The sequence below is a fragment of the Cynoglossus semilaevis genome, chromosome 18, assembly GCF_000523025.1.
Source record: "Cynoglossus semilaevis isolate Cse_v1.0 chromosome 18, Cse_v1.0, whole genome shotgun sequence".
In the NCBI taxonomy this organism is placed as follows: Eukaryota; Metazoa; Chordata; class Actinopteri; order Pleuronectiformes; family Cynoglossidae; genus Cynoglossus; species Cynoglossus semilaevis.
The window spans coordinates 2,053,011-2,073,346 of NC_024324.1; the positions used below are offsets into that span (position 1 = coordinate 2,053,011).

General features: G+C 43.2%; 1 protein-coding gene across 7 annotated transcripts in view; it reads left to right on the plus strand.

The window, feature by feature from the left end:
* The window catches only part of pleca (plectin a), a 99,156-nt gene that overhangs the window by 6,874 nt on the left and 71,946 nt on the right, over positions 1–20,336 (plus strand). For 4 of the 7 annotated variants that reach the window (XM_025065181.1, XM_008331101.3, XM_025065180.1 and 1 more), the window contains exon 4: positions 3,899–4,112. In XM_025065181.1, the coding sequence (XP_024920949.1) occupies positions 3,899–4,112 (214 nt within the window). Of the gene's footprint in view, positions 1–108; positions 421–3,898; positions 4,113–8,092; positions 8,277–16,593; positions 16,757–20,336 lie in introns of those variants that run through there. The other 3 variants (XM_025065182.1, XM_025065186.1, XM_025065189.1) reach the window with 3 other exon arrangements.

Consider the following 20,336-nt stretch of genomic DNA (forward strand, 5'->3'; position numbering starts at 1 on the left):
CCCTGACCAGTGAATGGACAAAGAGAGAGGGACAGATCTGTCCTCCTCCCGTCTGAGCCTGCGGCCGTTCCTCTGTTCGTTTGTGAAGAACTAATAAGATCTTGGAGTCCACGCGCTGCTCTGATGAGTTGCGTCATTGGGTCAAAAGTGACGTCACAACTGATTGGCCAGTGCATTCACACTACTGTTCACACACATTCACACAAGTCTTTAACATTAAGTACAGAAGTGTTTGTGTCCTTTCAGAGGAAGAAGAAGCTGAAGGAGAAGTCTGCCCCCTGTGGCCACTCACAGGAAGTGGTGGTGGTGCAGCAGCTCCAACAGTCTGTGACCTTCGCACCGGAGCCGCCACGTCAGGCGCTGAGGAAACGGAGGAGACGAGCTCATAAAGACGAGATGGAAAATGTCACTGCGGAGAAGGTCAGAAAGACGCCGCCGATGTTTGACCCTGTTATTCCCATAAAAATCTTCATCGTGGCTGTGTTTTCTCCTGCCCGTCCACACGTCATCGCTGCAGGGCCTTGACCTCGTTCTATTTACAGGAAGTTTGTTTGTTTGACGCAGGGCTGTACTTCACCCAAACATCCAATCCTGTTTTTTTCTATTTTTCAATAAAAACATTTTTTTGAATTATTTTACCATAAGCTGTATATAAGAAGTGGATCAAACTACACAGAACCTGGTGGAACCCTGAAGGCACCGTCTGCTGATTATGGGATTTATTATAAGGAATGAGAAACTTTGGGAAAAATGTCCGACTTTATTATAAGGAATGAGAAACTTTGGGGAAAAATGTCCTACAATGTTTTCAATCTTTTTTTTAAAATAACTAATTCATAAATATGAATACATTATATGATACTGTGTTATGTGAACCTGGGTCTCGGCGCCACCACAGCTACAGAAGCTCCAGAGCTGATGTCACGCATCACTGATTGGCACCAGAGGGAACTCACCGATGGTACCGATTCAAAAGTTCCCCCCAGCCCGGGCCTCCTGCTCTGGACAGACTAATCAAGAGCCACAGTCTGTTAGGATTACGTAATAACTTTTAATTGGACTCCAACAGAGTTTTGACTATGGTTTGGTGACAGTCTGAGAGGTGACATGATTGACAGGTTGATAACGTCTGTGTTGGTGTAAAAAGGAATTTCAACCGAAGACCAAGTTCATGTCTTGGTGCTGGGGTTTGAAGTTAGTGTGAAGATGGATCAAGAGCCGAGACATGAAGAGGAGCTTATTGGAGTATTTGTATGGGTAAAAAAAAATACATGAAGAAAACTGCAAGAGGACAAAAAAATATTTTTAATATTTTTATAAATATTTTTCAGTGTACATACTCTATGCTGCGGGCCTTATGTTGGAAGAAATAGTGTAGGTGGTTCCCAAGATGGGGAGCTTGCACTCCCAGGCTGCACTGAGCCATAACTAAGAGGTGGAGGTCACAGCATTATATTTGAAAGGAAAACTATATTTAAATAAAGCAGTAACTGTGAAGGTCACAGGTTCGATTCCTGGCCGTAACGGACAATTCTACGGTGGTGGTTCAGATATTTAGTGCAGACATTGGATTAACGCATGTACATAAAGATTTATGACGTTGGTGAAACTTATGACGTTTGCTGAAGTTAGGCCACATCATTGGCTGCTGCACCGCGGAGCTGCAACCAGATCTGCGCTCCATCCTCAGGCCTGGCTGCAGTTGTAGTTCGGTCGCAACTTGGAACAAGTGCACAGATCGTCCGTGCTCGTCTCAGGCTGCGGGCTGAGGGCGCACGTTCATCCGCTCCTCCTGTCGCTGCTGCTCCTCCTGTCGCTGCTGCTCCTCCTGCTGCAGTTGCGCTCTGTTCCTCCTGCAGCCTGGATGAGACCAGATCTGCAGCGGACCTTCATCACAGACCGATAGTCGGGACAGGAGGAGGTGCAGGACGATCACAGGACGCCCCTCTGCGGATGATGATGAAAGTTTGAGCTAATCTGGAATAATCCACGGACGAAGCCGCTGCGTCAGTCGGGATATTGTCTGTCGTTTCGCCTCGGAGTTAAACTAGCCGTAATCTCGGATTTTTTCAGCCGTGAGTATTTGCCGCATCACTGTCTGACGCTGTGAATCACATGATGTAGTAGGTTTAGGTTAAAGGGGAAAAGGACGAGGTCACTGTAAACAATCTGACTCATCATCATCATCGTCATCATCCTCTCAGAGTCAGGACATGTGAAGTGCTCGGCTGCATCAGCACCAGCATCAGCATCACCTAGTAGAGCAGGTAGAGACAGAGACTGTCAGAGACTCAGACTCAGGTGTGGTCCTGCAGTGATGATCCAGACTCCAGATCCTGATGTCAGCTGATCCTAAAGACTCCAGATCCTGATGTCAGCTGATCCTCATCAAGTCCTAAATAAGTTCTGTCAGAAGTTCTCTGTCACTCCTGGGCTTGTCTTTACTAGAAGATTTCACTCTCTTCTTCTGCCTCACTTTCAAAAGCATATTCTCCAGGTCTGTTGAAGGTTGCCTGGTTACTACGACTCACTCAGATGTTTGGCCTGCAGGGATGAAAGCTGGGCTGGAGGAGTGGGAAGGAAATACCTCTCTGAGCAGCCGTAGGCAGAAGAGTTTCTATAGAGTGTGGTAGAAGAAAAGAGCAGAAGACTGGAGTCAACTGCAGCAAAAATACTGAAGAAAAAAGATTCAAAAAATTCATCAAAATGGTTTCTCTGTGGACAGTTGTGTGCAGCCAAGATGGATCTGAAACCAGACCTGTATTTATTCTACATTCAAGATGAAGTTGTTTTTATTCTTTATTCTTAACGGTCTCAACTGAAATTAGCATGAACTTTTGTGGAAAAAAACAAGATTCACTACAGAAGAAGACAGAAAGAAGTTCTCAGTTCTAGATGGTGGCCTAATGGAAGAAGTTCTCAGTTCTAGATTTTTTTTTCTTGTCCTCATAATATTTCCATAGTAACAGATTTGGTGTTGATGGACAAACCTGCGTCCATTCATCATCTGTGTTCAAACCTTCTCATCTCCACAGTCGTCTCTTTTCGACACTTGTCTTCTCCCAGTCCTGATGAGGTCAGAATGATGAGCCTGGGCTTCAGTCTGGAGCTCGTTCTGAAGTGATTCATACGCAGATAACTTTCACTGCTGCCTGGAGACGCTCTTAATGCCTCGGCTGCACGGCAGCCCACTTTTAAAAGCTGTACATTTTTCAACATGACTCGACTTATGGCACCAGGCTCTAACCTTTCAAACCACAGGGTCTGTACCATGTCCCCCCCCTCATGTGTTTATACGAGGGGTCCGTATCAGCAAGAACCCAGTACGATACGACACGTCTGACGATACTCATGATACTACAATACTTCTTGGATTCTCAACACTTTCAGACTCCATCGGTTTGTGAATGAATCCAGTGACACGGGACTGAGAGATAAGATGCTCTGGAGATTCTGTGGGTTTCACTGCTACTCATTTTCGTCCTATCAGAGCGGGCGTATATGATGGAGTGCAGACAGCACTGGTGTGATGATTCAGCAGAAATGAGCCGCCCTGCAGTGTCCACGCTGGTGCTGGACAGTGTGTTTACCATCATCATGCTTCTCTCTGCAGCTCTAAATGAGTGGTTTGGCGCCCCCTATCACTCCTATTGTAATTGTATTTTTTTTCCCGAGGGTATTCAACATTCATTAGTCCATGTTTTACTGCTTAGTTCTGGTCTGGATGGCTGACGTGGGCCACGTACCACCTTTGACACCTTGACAATATTCTTACTTCAGGCCAACACCACTGTCCCACTGTGTGGCCCAGTCTGGGTCTAATCTGCAGAAACCCTGTTGTGGTTCAGTGTCTTGTCTTTGAGGTCTGAGATGTTTTTGTTTTTTCACTCATCACCAGGTCATGGAGGAGGTGAAGGACAGGCCCAAGAGGAGGCCTCTGGTCAGGGCTGCGTCAGAGGAGACCTCCACTGATCTGAGCTCCATCAGCAGCTCCCCACCCCGTGGAGACACCCTGCCCTGGAACCTGCCCAAGCACCATCGCATGAAGAGGTCCAAGTCGGCTTCTGGAGACGTGCTGGACCCGGCGGAGCGGGCCGTCATTCGGATCGCAGGTAGGAAGTCAGAATCAGTTAGAGAGAACTGTGCAGTTTGATTGATGGTGGAGGAGTTACTGACTCTGGGGTGTCAGGTGAAGGTTGTCTTTACAGTTCACACATGGCAACAGTGACCTCACTCCCCGCCCCCCTCCCAAACCCCCCTCCAATTGTCTGTGATATTGATCTGATTGGATGTAGCATTGCAGTGGCGAGTTAGAGCCGGCTGCTGTTCTCTGTCTCCACATCAGCAGCAGTGGAATCATTTTTAAATCCATCATCGTTCACGTTCTCTCTGAGTTATTTATAGTAACGTCTCCTCCTAAAAAAGAAACTCCTGTGTCACTGTGGTGCCGACAGCCCTGAGCAGGACTCCAGGGTCTGGACTTAGAACCTCTGCCTGTCTCTCTCTCTCTCTCTGTTGTCTCTCTGGCTCTCTGCCATCACAGCTCTGGTCTGGGCTTCAGTTTTATCTCCCGTCAAATGGAGTTTGGTCCGTTCTTTTTTATCAGGCTGCAGACGAGCAGGAAGTGTGGACTGACTCAGAATGAGGTGTCAGCTGGTCAAGGATGACCGTCGGAAATGTTTTTGCCTTTCCAAGTACCACCTGTATGACAACATTAAAATACTCAGCAGCCCAGACCATGTATAAAACCACCTTTATAAACCATTCTGACTTTGCTCAGTTTTTCAACTTTGCTAAAACTGTAGATGGAGAGTGTAATGATCGATGATGTCATCTGTAGACTGTAGCTACAGACTACGTCAGCAGAAGAAGAAAACCTTTAATCATAATGATTGACTTTTTGACCCAGTTGCAGTTTCTAGTTTCTAGTTTCTAGTTTCTGCTGATAATCGTGATCTGCTCTGAACAGATTTACACACATTAATAATTCAGCTGAGCTGTGAGTGGTTTGTGTCAGAATAATAAATTGTGACTCTATTATTGATTTTAAAACGTTACAATCCTCCTCGTGTTACCACGTCTATTACAGCTGCGACATCAGAACAAAGTCGTAATATTTGTGCTTCGGTTTCATCTTTATACAAACGTCAACTCATCCGTTCAAACTTCTGTCACTTTGGAACTACGTTCTTATCAGTGATAAATAATAAAACGTTTATTTATGATTAGTCTGTTAGAGCTACATTCAGGTTCATAGATTAATATTTATATTTTAGGACTACTGTGTATGTGCAGTAAACAACACTCAACACTAGAGGACAGTATCTTAAGATAAACCACTGCAGTATACTGATCCACTCTCACCTGTCACTCACTGTTGTGTAACAACATTTATAGTTTTCAAATCATGTAGCATATGATGGTGGTTCTCAAACTAAGGTACACATACCACTGGTGGCCTCCTCTAGTGGTACGCAGGCAGATTACACTCCACACATTGTTACCATACCAGGCGTTTACATCCACATCTGGACCTGAAAGGCGGTGAATGTCTGTATTTAAAGTGGAGCCAAAACTGTAAAGCTGCCGACCTGTCAATCACTCACCACGACCGACCTGTCAATCACTCACCACGACCACAGTAATTACTGATGTTCAAGTCGTCACTCAAGTGTTAGAGGGAGAAGATTAACTGTCATTAGTCAAATTTATCACTCTGTCCTTGAACTGACTTTTTTTAAAGGTGTAATTAGTATTCAGACCAGACCCAGTGAGACAGTAGTGAAGTGGAGGTTCTGTTTGTTCTAGCTGAGAACATAAAGTAGTGGCACAGAGTGGGTGTTGGGTGGAAATGTAGGGGGGGGGAGAGTGGTTGGCTGGCTGGGCACCAGGATCAGTGGCCTGAGGCCAAAGCTGGAGAGAGAGACTTCATCTGAGGGCGACACCATCTGCTGGTCAGACATGAGAATACAGGGGAAAGAGAAAGACTGGTGCAGGTGTCGGGACGGCACAGAATTTGAGAGTTATTTTTCTACACTGTCCTTCATCCTGATGTGGCTGTGAGGACAGTAGGACAGACTGTTATCTTAGAGCTGACACTGGTGTTTGTTAAACATTCTCACAGTCTGGTTTTCTTGACTTAACTTCATATAGACATAACCTTATTCACTCAGTCATGATTGTGACTGCGTGATTATCTGTCCAGTATTTGGACACATCCTGATTGGACTGTATGTTTATCACAGTAACTCTGCAGAAACTAGCAACAATGTCAATTTCGAAACTGCCAGATGAGGGCGATATGTCAAGCGTGTAGAACAACAAACCACACTAATTAGTTCACTATAATTTACCCTGCATTTATCCTGACATTTTCTCATGGGTTTACACCGACATAATCCCAGGAGTTGGACTGAAACTGGTTGGAAACATTTGAATAACTTGCACCATTGTTGTTTTTTTTTTTTTAAAGACTAATTTAGGTGAAAAGACAGATTGATGGTGACTTTGAAACCTCAGCTGGAAACAGCGTAGGTGCAGGGGGGCTGTAACTCACGGGTTGAGAAACCATACTCTTGCTCTGTTGCTTCATTTCCATGCCTGATTATCCCACTGACTTTCGAGTGTTGAAACGTGTATCACAATCTCTGTTTGAAAGATTTATGGCTTTAAATTCTACTAGGTTGCAATTTTGGGGGTTGGCAAAACCTTTTCCTGAACGCTGAGCAAACACACACTCCCTGCTGTGTGAGAAAATGATAACACACACAAATGTGAGCAGGCTGTGGCCTTGTCAGAGCAGAGAGGCTGCAGAGTCGTAACCACATGGACGGTTAGCCATACGGTTGCTGAAAGGAGACTAAAAAGTAAACCAGCAGGGGGCGACTCTGCAGTATGAGCCTGAAAGTATTTGACTCCTGATTTATAACAACAATAAACATTTAATTTTTTTTTGGTTTCAATTAACAAATTGAGGTCTTTCTCAACACAGCGTAAAAACATCTTTGTAAATGATGATCCAATTTAGAGGTAAATAGAGGATAAATCACATACTGTATGACAAACCATACATTGTTTTCCACCAAAGCAGAAAAAAACAACAAATAAAGGTGTCTTGGTTCTTTTGCCTCTTGATACCAAAAATGGTCATGTGAGTCAGATCATCATCTGACTGGACGCCTTTATGAAGTCAGTGATGATGTCCTGCCACCAAAAATGGTCATGTGAGTCAGATCACCATCTGACTGGACGCCTTCATGAAGTCAGTGATGATGTCCTGCCTCAAAGTATCTTCATCATCAAACCTCATTGGACCATATTAGTTAATGATCCCAGATGTTGGCTGGTCCCAGTGTTTTAATCCTGTTGTTGTTGTTGTTGTTACGGCGTGTGTTTGTGTGTGTAGTTAATTGAAGTAGGTTTTAGTTCATCGATGAGTAACACAGCCCGAGAGACACGTCCTTAACTATGAAGATTCCCTTCACCTAATGTGTTTGTAGCACCTACTACAGGCCAGAGAGAGAGAGCTCCCAGCATGCTTTGTGTTTGTGTTCACCGTCTACCTTCATCCTGCAGTGTTTATCCTGGTCTACGCCTTTAAGGCTCAGCTGTTTTGTCCAGTGTTTTGACCCAAACTGAAGAGGCGTGGCCGTCTGGCAGTGACTTTCTCAACGTGTCGTCATTGAATTTGTAATAAAAAAAAATCTTTTTTTCTAGACCTGTGAGAATCACATGAGTCTCTCACTTTATTCTGCCCCACTTTCCACAGCAGCAGAAACTCAGATGCCCCGTCCACACACCTCCTGCCTGTTTGTTTTTTTCTTCATGGTAGCCATGTGTGTGTGTGTGTGTGTACCAGGGGTGGGGCCAGTGTGTTCCACTGTTTTTGTATGCGTGTGTGTGTTAGTGTGTTAGTTTGTCTGCTGTGACTTCATCAACTTGGTGGTGAACTTCTGTCTCTGTGCCTTTAAGAGGAGGGTCACAGAGTAAATGTGAGTGTGGGTATTTCTACATCAGAGGAGGGCAGTTCTGCTGGTGCTGGTGGTCTTCTGGATTTAAACCTACAGCTTTACACCGTGACCGAGTGTGGGTGAGGAAGGAGGTGGGACAGACAGACACAGACAGACAGAAACAGACAGTCAGGAGGTGTTTTGTCAGGAGGAAACAGTTGACATTAGAGAAAGTTCTGACCATGGCCATGATTGACCCGGGTCAGCGGCTGCCAGAGGAGCAGGAGTATGTCCTGGCCTATGAGAACGTCAGGGAGAAGTGTAAAGGTAACTGAACTAAACTTCCTTACTTTGACTGTAAATACTGAAACGGTAACCATGGCAACTCCGGTCCAGCCCAGGAGACACCTGGATATGTGGTGGAATGATGGAGCTTGATGTTTGTCAGTTTGGTTTGTCAGATTTGGACCATGAGCTGGTCATGGTGTTGGCACATGTTGGCTGAAAGTAGTCTCAAAATGATCACGGGCCCAAATATGGGTCCATTGTTTGGACCACATATATTTTGTTTGGCCTAGACACAGGTTGTAGTTCTCTTCTAAAGATTGAAGCGGCCCATGTGTGCATGCTAGTGAGTGTGAGTGTGAGTGTGTTACATTTTCATGTGTCAAGCATAGCAAAACAGGGCGTTCATTTAGTAATGAATGATCAGTCTGTGGCCAACAGGTGCACACACTGTATGAGGTCCATATTGTAGGTACCATATATGACCTAGAAGATACCCAATGTGGACTAATATTCTTTGTTTAATAAAATGTCTATAAAATGTAAAGTAAAAAAAAAAATTGTGACCAAAACCCTAAAATGCCAACGCCCTCTGCTGTCTGTTTTATGACCTACAAACCAAAGATATTCAGTCCACTGTCATCAAAGCTAAGGAACCAAAAATACTCTGTTTTTATATGTGCAAAGTATTTTAAAGACTTTAAAGGCAGAGAGTGGAGAGAAACCAGCAGCAACTTTCTGCTGATGTTTTTTTGACAGTCTAGTTTTGACAGTTTTCTGGACTGAACCCTAGCAGTAGATGTTGGCTGCAGACCATAATACAGGTTCAGTTAAGTTCCAGATAATGAATCGTTATCTTCTAGCTCAGGCAGGTGGGGTGTTTGACTGAGCGGCTCTGGTCCAGATTTACAGAGGAGCTGCCAGTGGACCACGTGGCCCCTCAGACGTTCACTCACCTGACTGTCATCAGCCAGACTTGTCCAGGATCTTCTCTGTAAAGTCTGACAGAAAATCATTCAAACTATCATTAAAATACCAGGAAAAACAAAAACAAAACTAAGACTCCAGAAATTATAGGAAAAAAATCTTGGAAACTCAAAACTAAGACTCCAGAAATTATCGGAAAAACATCTTGGAAAAAGTCAGAATTCTGGCACCAAGGATTCTCACTCTATTCTCAAAATGATGATGAAATTGTCAGATGGAATGTGAAGTGTGGACATTCTGTCTTGTGTCATGGACGTCTGGACGTTGCAGCTCCTTCTGGTTCTGTGAGGAGCTGCAGTTACAGCAGCAGCAGGTGTGTTTCAGCCTCAGCTGTGGTAACTGAGGTTTAGCTGTGTGTTGTTCTGGCACCTGACCAGGTATCTAAGTGTGTGCGAGAACACACACACAGCTCTGCCCTGCTCTAAATGCAGCTGAGCCGTAGCGGAGTTATCCCCGGAGTTTCCTCACTCACTCTAAAAGTTATTCTGAGTGAAAGACAAACTAAGAGGACGTCTGACATTTAGTTTAATAATAATCTGCAGCCTGTGTTTCTGTGTGTGCTCCAGGAGAATGTTCAAGGTTATCTTTAAAATGAATCAAAAACAGCTAAAGTAGCTGAGAATGATTAGGCGTTTAGCGTAGCTAAAAGTTAGCCAAGCAAACTGAATGTTTGAAGAATAACTGTTGGTTTGGAAAAGCTGAGGGAAAAGTGACATTTTTACATCCATTGCTACATTTACAGCTCTTGAACTTAAACTTGAACCCACGGTGGGTGAGGATTGGTCGATGTGAGTGGGCGGGGCATGTAAACACATGTTCACAGTTGTGTTTTAGGACTTATAAAGGTCTAGATTGTAGTCATTCATCAGATGAGTGTTAGCTTTATGTGTGTGTGTGAGTGTGTGTTATCAACAGCAGTCAATATGTAACTCACTCCAGTGGTTGAGAGAACCCCCCCTCTGCCCCGCCCCGCCCCCCCGTCTCTCCCACATTTGACTTCCAGTATCTGTCTCAGATCGTTTTCATGCAACTTGACCTCATGTTTAAAAATAGTTCTGGCCCTTAAGGTACGGCTGCAGCTGCACTGGGAACGTTCTCACTCACACACACACACACACACACAGACATGGATGGATGTTGTCATCATACAGTATAATTTCCAGTTTCTTTAACTTCATCTTAAAGTCAGTGCCGTAATTTTTCATTAAAGTCCACAGAGAAAATGATCAGTTTTGAAGAATCAGTCGTTGTAGTGATTGTAAATTGATGACATTGTTCATTTAATCAGTAAATTAAAAATGTGTTATTTCCACAGTCCGGTTTTTAAAGATGCACTTTTTGCTTTTACCTTAGTGACACAATCTTACCAGAGGAGGCAGCAGTGGACCAATAACTATCTTGTGTCTCCATGTTAAAAATCCACTTTTTTTCTATGGACTTTTGCCTTAGAACTTAAACACTTAAACAGACATGTTTTCTTCTAAGAGACTTCAGGGACATTTAAAATACACGTTGATTCGTTTAATAGCTCATTAGTTCATTTGTTATTAGTTCATTAGCCCGGAACCGTTAGCATACATTTAGCTTCAGGGCGTCTGAGCGTGTTGATCTGACGGTGGACACGTTCGTATATCATGTCCACATATGTTCACACGTCCTCACTGTCCCACAGTGACCTGCCAACAGGACGCTCCCGAGTCTTCACACCGGTGTGTGACTTCACATCCGTCCGTCAGACGGACTCTGAGACCTGGGTTTGTTCGCAGGTGCAGCTGAAACTCAGCGAGGACTGAGCGGCGCAGGCTCCGACATGAGGCTGGAGTGGAAACAGTGTAACTGACACGGGATTAAAATGTTAGAGGCTGGGATTAGATCCATTGGTTCCAAACAGCTGATGAGCATCAAATTATGTCACAGAACTATTTTAGTCCTGAAATAAATTAACGACAACTATATTTTTCAGTGAAACAGGTTCATTTAAGGCCCTGTTATTTCAATATAATTTATCTATATATACTGTATATATAGCGATTAGAAAACAAAAATTCCCTTCTTTATGAAATTTAAGTCAAATCCATCTTATTTACATAAAAGTATAACTGCAAAAGTACAAGTAATCTTTTCATTCAGATCAGTGTGAGGTGTTTGTTATTCAAAAGTACAAGTAATCTTTTCATTCAGGATCAGTGTGAGTTGTTTGTTATTTTATTATTATTATTATATGAAGGTTTAAGACGTGTGTCTAAATCCACCGACTGTTGTTGTGAAGTAGATTCTAATTCACCGACTCAGTGAATCAGATGTAAATAAATCAGGAAATAATTGATGGTTCTGTTGGTGACGTTTGAGAGGAAGCTGACGTGTGTTGGTGAAGTCCGTGTTGGTTCCTGACACCAGCGTGGACTCATGTCACATGACCACCTGTCAGATACTTCAGGTATTTGTAGCTGGGTTTGGAGCAGGTGCTGAAGTCACTGTAATCTGATGGTTAATCTGAGTTTGTGATCAGAGATTGGATCTGAGTTCAATGGAGTCAAAACGTCTGACAGAGAACGACACGATAATAATTCAAAAAGAATCACAATCATTTCTCATTATTTTCTAGTTTTCTCTCTTTTTCTCTTTGCCCCTCGTCCCATCATCTGCCCCACTCACTAATCTGGATTAACTGTACTGTGAGTAATTGGATTAAAACTTGAATCTGTTAAAAGTCATAATTTTTTCATTGAAGTGTCTTACGTTGGCTGCTCCATCCAGAGACTGCTGGAGCCGAGCCTTGAACTGCTCCCCCTCCTGTTCTAGGCTGGTATGACGTGCCCTCTGCTCCACCGTCGTACTATAGTCATATCAGTTCATAATACCAGCAGTAACCATGGAGTCATTTTCTTACCCTGGTCCGTTTACACTCCTGCGCCCCAACATTTGGAGATTCCTCAGTGTGATGTCACTGTTTACTTTCCCACAGTCTTCACAGACACACACACACACACACAGAGAGAGGTCTGTGACTGTGATCAGTCTGTCGTGATGATGTCACAGATGGAGAAAAAACCCGCTCCGCTACACAGGAAGGTTCCGGTCTCCAGGAAACACTGAGACACAAACGCTCAACGTAGCCGTCATCCTCGTCTCCAGGAAACACTGAGACACAAACGGTCAACTTAGCCGCTGAGCTGCAGACGAAAATATCATTTCCCAGAAGAGAGCTGGACTCCCAGCATGCCACGGAGGTTTTTGTGAAGGAGTGGGTGATGGTGATGGTACGGAGCGTTAGTCACGTTAACCATTAGGTTCCTGGGTTTGAAAACCTCAGGCCACGTGTTGTTGTTTTTTTTATATACTGTATCTGAAATAATACTGTGTCAGAGTCCAGAACCTCTCCCGGCCTCAGTCTGGACCTGGCATGTAGAACAATAGTGCTAACACACACCCTGTTCAAGCTTCACTCAGTGCCAGGAATGTCAGTTTAGTGAAGTGGATGGCACCGAGTCCGTCTTTCTGCTGCGGTTTCATGAGAATCAGACTCAGAGCTGCTGTAGTCGTGACAAAAACCTGACCTGATACTGAGCTCAGGAGTTTAACAAAATACAACAAACAGCTTATTTATAGTGACAGACCACCTGACTGTGTGTGTGTGTGTGTGTGTGTGAGGTGGGGGTGGTCTTTATCACTTAACTGGAACTAAAGATGGACCAGCTCAGATCTCATCCACTGGTTCTGATCCAGGTTCTTGGTTCTGCTGTTGGGATGAAGAACATTATGAAATAGTTTGAATGGGTTTAAAAATTAGTTTCAGATGAAACGAAATTAATTATTTCATTAACAATATTTAATATTTTTTGTATAGCAGAAAAAATAAGAAAAAAAATCTTCTCAAAACAGCTTTATTTTCTTGATCATTTACCCATAATCCACCTCTAACAGGTTAATAAACCAAGTGCTAATACTCCATGAAAAATCAGGGCTGGATTTTTATTTAAAAACAAAACTAGTGTAAAGACCTGAAAGAACCAAAGTGTTTGAATATTTTCAACACAGATTTATTTGATTATTTTTCCAATGACTCTGTTCAACATGTGGATCTGATGGAAAAATTATACTTTTGGAGTTTAATTTAGTAAAAAAAATAGTTTTATAATCTTGAATTTGATTTAACGTCTGAGTTAAAAGGACAGAGTTACACAAGATTTTGTTTTTCAATCTTTATCCTTTTAACTCACTGGCATCGATGATGAAACACGTGAAAGTGTTTAAAAAGGTTTAAATTCTTATGAATTACTGAACCTTTGTAAAATGACGATAATTGCTACAAATTATTCTCCTTAAAATCAGTTCAATTTCCCACAGCTCCATCTGAATACCACCCCCACCGTGACCCCTCTGAGGGGCCTGCCCCACACTTTGGGAACCACTGGCTTAGATATAAATTTAAAATAATTGTATAAATTTAAAATAATTGCTGTTCTATTTATTGTTAGTGGAGCTTGTTTGGTCATCTAGTTTTAGGTGCAGATTTCTTAATGAAGCTGATGTTCCAGGGAGTGTCTGCTCCTCCTGTCATCAGCAGAACTGCCACATATTTGGCTCCAAGCCCTGAGTCTCTGCTGCAGAGCTGTGGTCCAGACTGTGATGCAGGACGATCAACACTGATTCATATCTGTACACACTTTAATGTCTCATTTATAGTCAGGGATGTCACCGTTATTCAATGTCATAGTTAACTGCTTTATTAAGTGCTACGTTTCCTGAATACTGTCGGAAAGTGGCAACGATCAAAGATAAAGTAACAGCAACATCCAGGTGTTGCTGTTTGTGTTGTTTTGCTTTCAGTTCATGAAAGTTGAAACTAAATAATCAACACGTTTTATATTTGTGGTCACAAAAAAAAAATTGGATAAGTGTTTAAAACGATGAACATAGACTTAAACATCGGGTATAGATCAAAAATTGGTGATGTACATCGGGTATAGATCAAAAATTGGTGACGTAAATAATTTTTAAAAAATCCTCTTGGCACTACATATACTTCAGTATACAAGTACAAATTTGGGATCCTATAATTAGTAATTATATTCTGACAGTTAAACACAGCTCAGCTGGTGTTGGAAATGTATTTAGATTAAAATAAAGGAAACTTTCCGAGAGTTCATGGGAGTTAACGCATTCATAGTGTTGTTGAATCAATTAACACACAATAATCATGATGAATTTTCTGACCATATTTGTACCAGTGACATCTATAATTGTGACCTACCCTACACCTCTGCCCCCCCCCCTCCTCTTCCCTCCCCCAGCACCTCCGTATCTCCTCACAGCAGCTGGTTACGACCTCATTCAGATCCACTTTCTCTCTGGGCTCAGGATCAGTCTATTGACGGTGTATTGATCTTGAGGAGATCATTAAAGGAGCGCTTGTTTTCCGCCCCCTCAGCACACAGCTGTTGTACAGCACTGCTGCTGACGCTGCCCCTCACGTCTGCGTTCTCACACTTGACATTATAATTTCACAGCTCCGTCGAGCACAAACTACGAGATGAGTAATCGTTTTTGTTAGTGTGTGTGTGTGTGTTAGTGTGTGTGTGTGTGGAAGGTCAGAGTCAGAGCTGCAGAATTCAGCAGCCCCCTGTGAGTGAACCTGCTCTGAGTTCTTCCAAATCCTCTGGTTCCGTTGGTGATTGGTGCAGGAGGTGATGACAGACCTGACTCTCAGTGTTTTCAGATGTTCATTTGTTTCTCATGGTTTGAATTAACAAACACAAATGGATGGAGTTTGGTTCCATAACATTTTTGTGCTGCCGACGTGCCTCGCCCGTTTATCTCTTCTAAATGAAAGTCAGTTGTCAAATATGCTGAGTTGAACATTTGAAAAAAAAATATACACGTAATACAGTAAAAACTTCACGACTACATTTACAGCATTCACATTTAAGGTATTTAAAAGCCCATAACTTATCCTGAACACAGTCCTGATTGGTCTATTTTTTTGGGGTCGTCTCTGAACTGACTTGTTGTCCAGTGTTTGGATGTGTGTGTCACTGTGAGGACAGTCGGGCCAACTGTGAACTCAGTGACCGATGACTAAATCAAGGCACCGCACTGGAAAAGTCCACGATGGAGGTGACATCATTTGGATGAAGTCTTCTCTGTCATGTTTGGTACCAGACCAAACCTTCAGTTCTGTAGAGCGGGTTCTACGGCGTCGTCATCTGAATGTCCTGCTCCTGGTAGTGGCAGGAGAAAAGCCTGTGAAGTGCTGTGTGTCTCAGCTCTGTGGAACTGGATCTCAGAGACGAGAGTGTGTTCTGGAAGTCGAAAAAAAAACAAAAAACGACTCCGTCGGCTCTGCTGTCACTTAGTCTGGAGGAAACTGCTGAGTCAGAGGCAGAATACTCCCAGTACACAGTAGCCTTCACTGGTACTGTGTAGTCTCTGATGTTGAAGTGTGTGTGTGTGATAGTAGTAGTAGTTTGGTGTGAGTGAAGTAAGGAGTTGGTTGAATTTGGTTAAAAACAAATGAACCTCTGTTTCCTCTGCTGCAGTCACAGTCTGAGTCAGTCTGAGCTTCAACGTCATCTTTGAGTAATAAATCATGTCAATTTTTAAATCTGATTAATCACAGGATTAACGTGGATTAATCATAAACAAAATGTGATTGTGATAAATCAACATTCCTGTGTGTTAGAGTGACAGTCAGTGGAGTCAGTCTGTGTTAAAGTTAATTGAACATTTTAATCTCATTCTCTTTACATATTAATTGTGAATACATTTTAAATTAATTTAAAAAATATTTAAATTTATTTCCTATACCTACACTATGAATATTTTTATTAAAATCCTACTTTAGGGATTTTCTAAAATATTACTCTTGTTGACTTTTCCTCGTGTCAGTTCAGTCCATCGTTGCCTGTTTCTGTCTGAATGCGTTTCCTTCAGAACATCCAACATCTTTCTGACGTTTCTGACACTGTCAGCTCTGCAGTGCAGAGTCACTAAAAATAGAGGCTCGCTGTTGTGCAGCGGTAGTAACGGAGCTCTTTATGATCAAATGAAGCTGAGTCACTTCACCTGCAGAGTGTTGCACTGGAATACCGTCCACTTCCACGGGTTTTCCCACTCTGTGGATCCACCTCTGTCCATGGAGGCACCTCCCTGTGAAAAACAGCAGGAGCACGATACGGGACGACATCAGGGAGGGGTCAGAGGGGGGTGAGGGGGGGTGAGAGGTGGGCTGCCTCCTTTATGCCTCACTTATTATTGTGCTGAAGACGGGCAGCAGTGAAAAGAGAGAGAGAGAGAGAGTGAAGGAGAAAGAGGGAGTGAACAAAAACACTAAGCTGCCAACTCTTGGGGCAGAGCAGCAGGGAGAGAGTGAGGGATAAAGAACCAGACTGCTGCTGCTGCTGCTGCTGCTGTTGCTGCTGCTGCTGCAGAGACGTGCCGTCGTTCCATCCTCCAGCCTGGTGTCTTGAAGCCTCGGAGCGTCAGCAGCATGGATCCCGGCAGGTCTATACAGCATGAGATCAGCTCTCTTAAAGGTAACCGCGCTCCCTCACTGCCTCTCCCTGTCAGCACGGTCATATGCGTGCGTTCAGGACCGCCTCTTACCCACAATCCCTCCTCGGGCTGAGAACTTCCTCGTTGTCTAGATGCAGGACTTGAGAGGAGGAAAAAAAAGTTGAGTCTTGAAGGTTTTTGTTGGAGGAACTCTGATCCTGTTGGTGCTGAAGAGCTTTTGTCTTTGTGCCTTTGTGTGGGGGGCGTACGGGGGGTGTGGTGGGGGGGGTCGGTCCAGAGGTCGTGGTAATGATTGTGCTGAGATGGTGTTTTTATGACCTCAGTGTGAGAGAGATGCAGTGGGATGGAGCTGCTGCTGCTGCTGAATGCGGTACTTGAATGCGTCTGCGCCGGGAGCTGCAGAGAATCAGAGGTTCTCAGGAGGATGCCGCTGGGGTCGCTGCGGTGGCGGGCGCTCGGTCGCTCGTGTGCTGCTGCTGCTGCTGCTGCACCACCGCAGCAGCAGCACAGGCACACATACAGCCAAGTGTTGCCCTGCCCCTCAGTCAGGGAGGCCATTGCTGTTCCACACATCTGTGTGTGAGATAAAGATCGTCTGGTGGCTCAGTGTTTGGTTCAGGCTGCAGCATGTCTCCATGTTTTTGTTTACATCAGCTCAGTGTGTGCTGTTCACCTGAGTCAGTCAGACTACAACACACAGCACAGCAGTTCAGACACTCAGGTGAAAATACAGGGGAACATCATTTTCAGTTTTTACTACATAAAATCTCAAATGTGTTCCTTGCTAACACAGATAAACTGTGGTTTTACATATGGACGAACAAAACACTGATTATTTCACTATAAGATAATTATAATATAAGTTAAACATGAACTGTTGTCCCTGTAGTTTTCTGCCAGGGGTCTGGAAATTGGCATAAATCTGGCGATACAGTTCAGACACTCAGGTGAAAATACAGGGAAACATCATTTTCAGTTTTTATTAAAAAGTACATCAATTCTCAAATGTGTTCCTTGCTAACATGGACGAACAAAACACTGATTATTTCACTATAAGATAATTATAATATAAGTTAAACATGAACTGTTGTCCCTGTAGTTTTCTGCTAGGGGTCTGGAAATTTGGCATGAATCTGGCGATACTACAGTATTTACTGCTATATTATAGTCACAAGAATATATTGAGGTTTTTTTTTACAATTTAATTGTAGTCAAAGTGTCATGATAGTAAAGACTCTGTTCCATCTGAACATCAGGTTAAAAACACTGGAACAGAGGATCTACATTTGGAAACACTAGAGAAGAAATTATATTTTCATGGTAATTGGTAATAAAAAACAGTATATCATCATATTTTCACCCATTTTTTAATTTCAGTTTCTAAATGTTGTGACTAAGAGTAATCCCCCCTCATTCCTACTCTATAAAATACTCCAGCTGCTCAATAATTCATGGTCATTTTCTCCTGTTTCTCCGTCAGTGATGTTGCAGCCTGTGGTTGTTTGTGGACCTGCAGGAACCATTCAGTTCATGGGAGAGTACAGACTTCAGAGTCACTATAAAGAACCGGTTTTACATTAGTGCTCAGGAGCCTGTAGTTCTCTAACTGTGACATCATTTTGGTGAAGTTGGAGGTCATTTCATTGTCTACTAACTGTATTTGGATAGAATCGTAGCTGATTTGAATGTTGTTTTATTCGTAGGCCGCTCCTCTCTCTGTGGTTTTCAGTTCATGGACGCTGCATTAGTTCAGAGTCAGTGCTGTTTTTTTCATCTAAATTCAAGCAGGAGAATGATTTAGACAGAGAGACTGATGGGAATCCAGGACCAGAGCAGGACGGTGATGGTGTGTGTGCTTCTGTCTGAGTGTGTCATGTGTCCAAGTCCCTGGAACTGTTTTAAAAGGTTCCTGGAGGCGGAGTGCAGACGGGGACTGTTTTCCCCCAGAGCCCCCGCAGACAAAGGCTCCCCTCGCCTCACTGAACTCTCCCACTGGACTCACTTAATATGTTAACACTGCGGCCCGTTCACTCAGAGCCACTTCATCTGTAAACACGTCGTCACCTCCTCACTGTTGTTGTTGTCAGCTGTTCCTCAGCTCTTCTCAGTTCAGACTCAGCTCTTTAACATGGTTTAACTGTGGTTGTTGAGACAAGCAGCAACATTATTGATCTGACGGTGACATGAGCGCCCCCTGCCCCCCCGTCCCCACTCCTGACACCAGCCAACTCTGCCTCTTAACCAATAATATATAGTCTTAATAAAAGACCCTGTCCAATCAGGGAATTTGGAGAAACATGAGTCTAACGAAGTCAAGTTAATTAATTAACTAAATTAGAGAAAATCAAATAGAGAAAAAAGTTTCATACATTTGACACCAACACAGGAGTCAACGTTGAACTTTGGACTTGATGTTGCACCACCTTCACTCCGCCCTGTGATCACACTGTTTTCACCCAAACACTGTGAAGGTGAGGAGTTGATGAGAGAAGTGAAGGTGACGCTGGCTTTTCAAACCAGAACAGGTTCAAACCTGTGATGAGCAGAAAAGAAAAGAAAAGGAAGAGCAGCTCAGGGGTCAGGGACCTTGACCCTCAGAGGGTTAGGGTTACAGCAGTGGAAGACAGAGTGGGTCTCACTGACTGATGATGGAGGTTCAAGTCAAACTGCTCTGGACACATTATATATATATATATAATAAGAACTGCAGTGGAACTAGTCTGAAAAAGCAACTTATTAATTTATTTATGAATAATTCTACTTCATCTCTGTCTCATCTACAAAGTTAAATCTTCAGTTTTACATCTGTATGTGTTTGTTGATGTTTTTTCTCGATTTAGGAATGTTGATTTTTTTGAATGAATCTTGATTAATTAAATTAAAATAATGATTTTTTGTGAGTATTTATTTTCTGTAATGTTACTGTAATGTCCAGACCTGACACTCATTTGAAAAAAACATTATTGCATTATTGATAATTCATGAGAGAATAATGAGTGATGATGTGAAATGTGTCCACTGCAGAATCGGATCTGGTTCTTTTTTTCTTACCCTCCCTCTCCTCACCCCCTCCCTCTCTGGCACTTTTGTGGTTTGCCGGATATTTAGCAGCAGAAGACGATCCATGAGGATGAAGCAGCAGATAAATGATCTGTAGCTGACAGGGTTGTAGTGGACTGTATGTGTTTGTGAAATCTAAAAGTCTGAGGCCTGTTTCTGCTATCACTGGCTTCAAGTGTCAAATGACTTCATTCATCCGTATGTGTGTGTGTGTGTGTGTGTGTGTGTGTGTAATCGTTGGATGCTGCTGATGTACATACATCCTCTCTGTGCTCAGACTTGTGGAGATCACATGTCGCCCTCTCAGACTCTGATTCTGTTGCTGTCACATTCTCCTGCGTTCACTGGAGCTGCAGGTTTCACGTTCCTCACCTGTTTGTGGGCAGCCCACGTGGTCACCGATCATGATGTCCAGTTCAAAGCCAAAAAGAATTTTTGTTAAAAAGCTGAAAAAACAAAAAAAACAAACTGCTGCAACAATCACTTCTCGGGGAATGAAAAAAAATCTATATGTTCATGTTTTTGGTTCACATGTAAAAT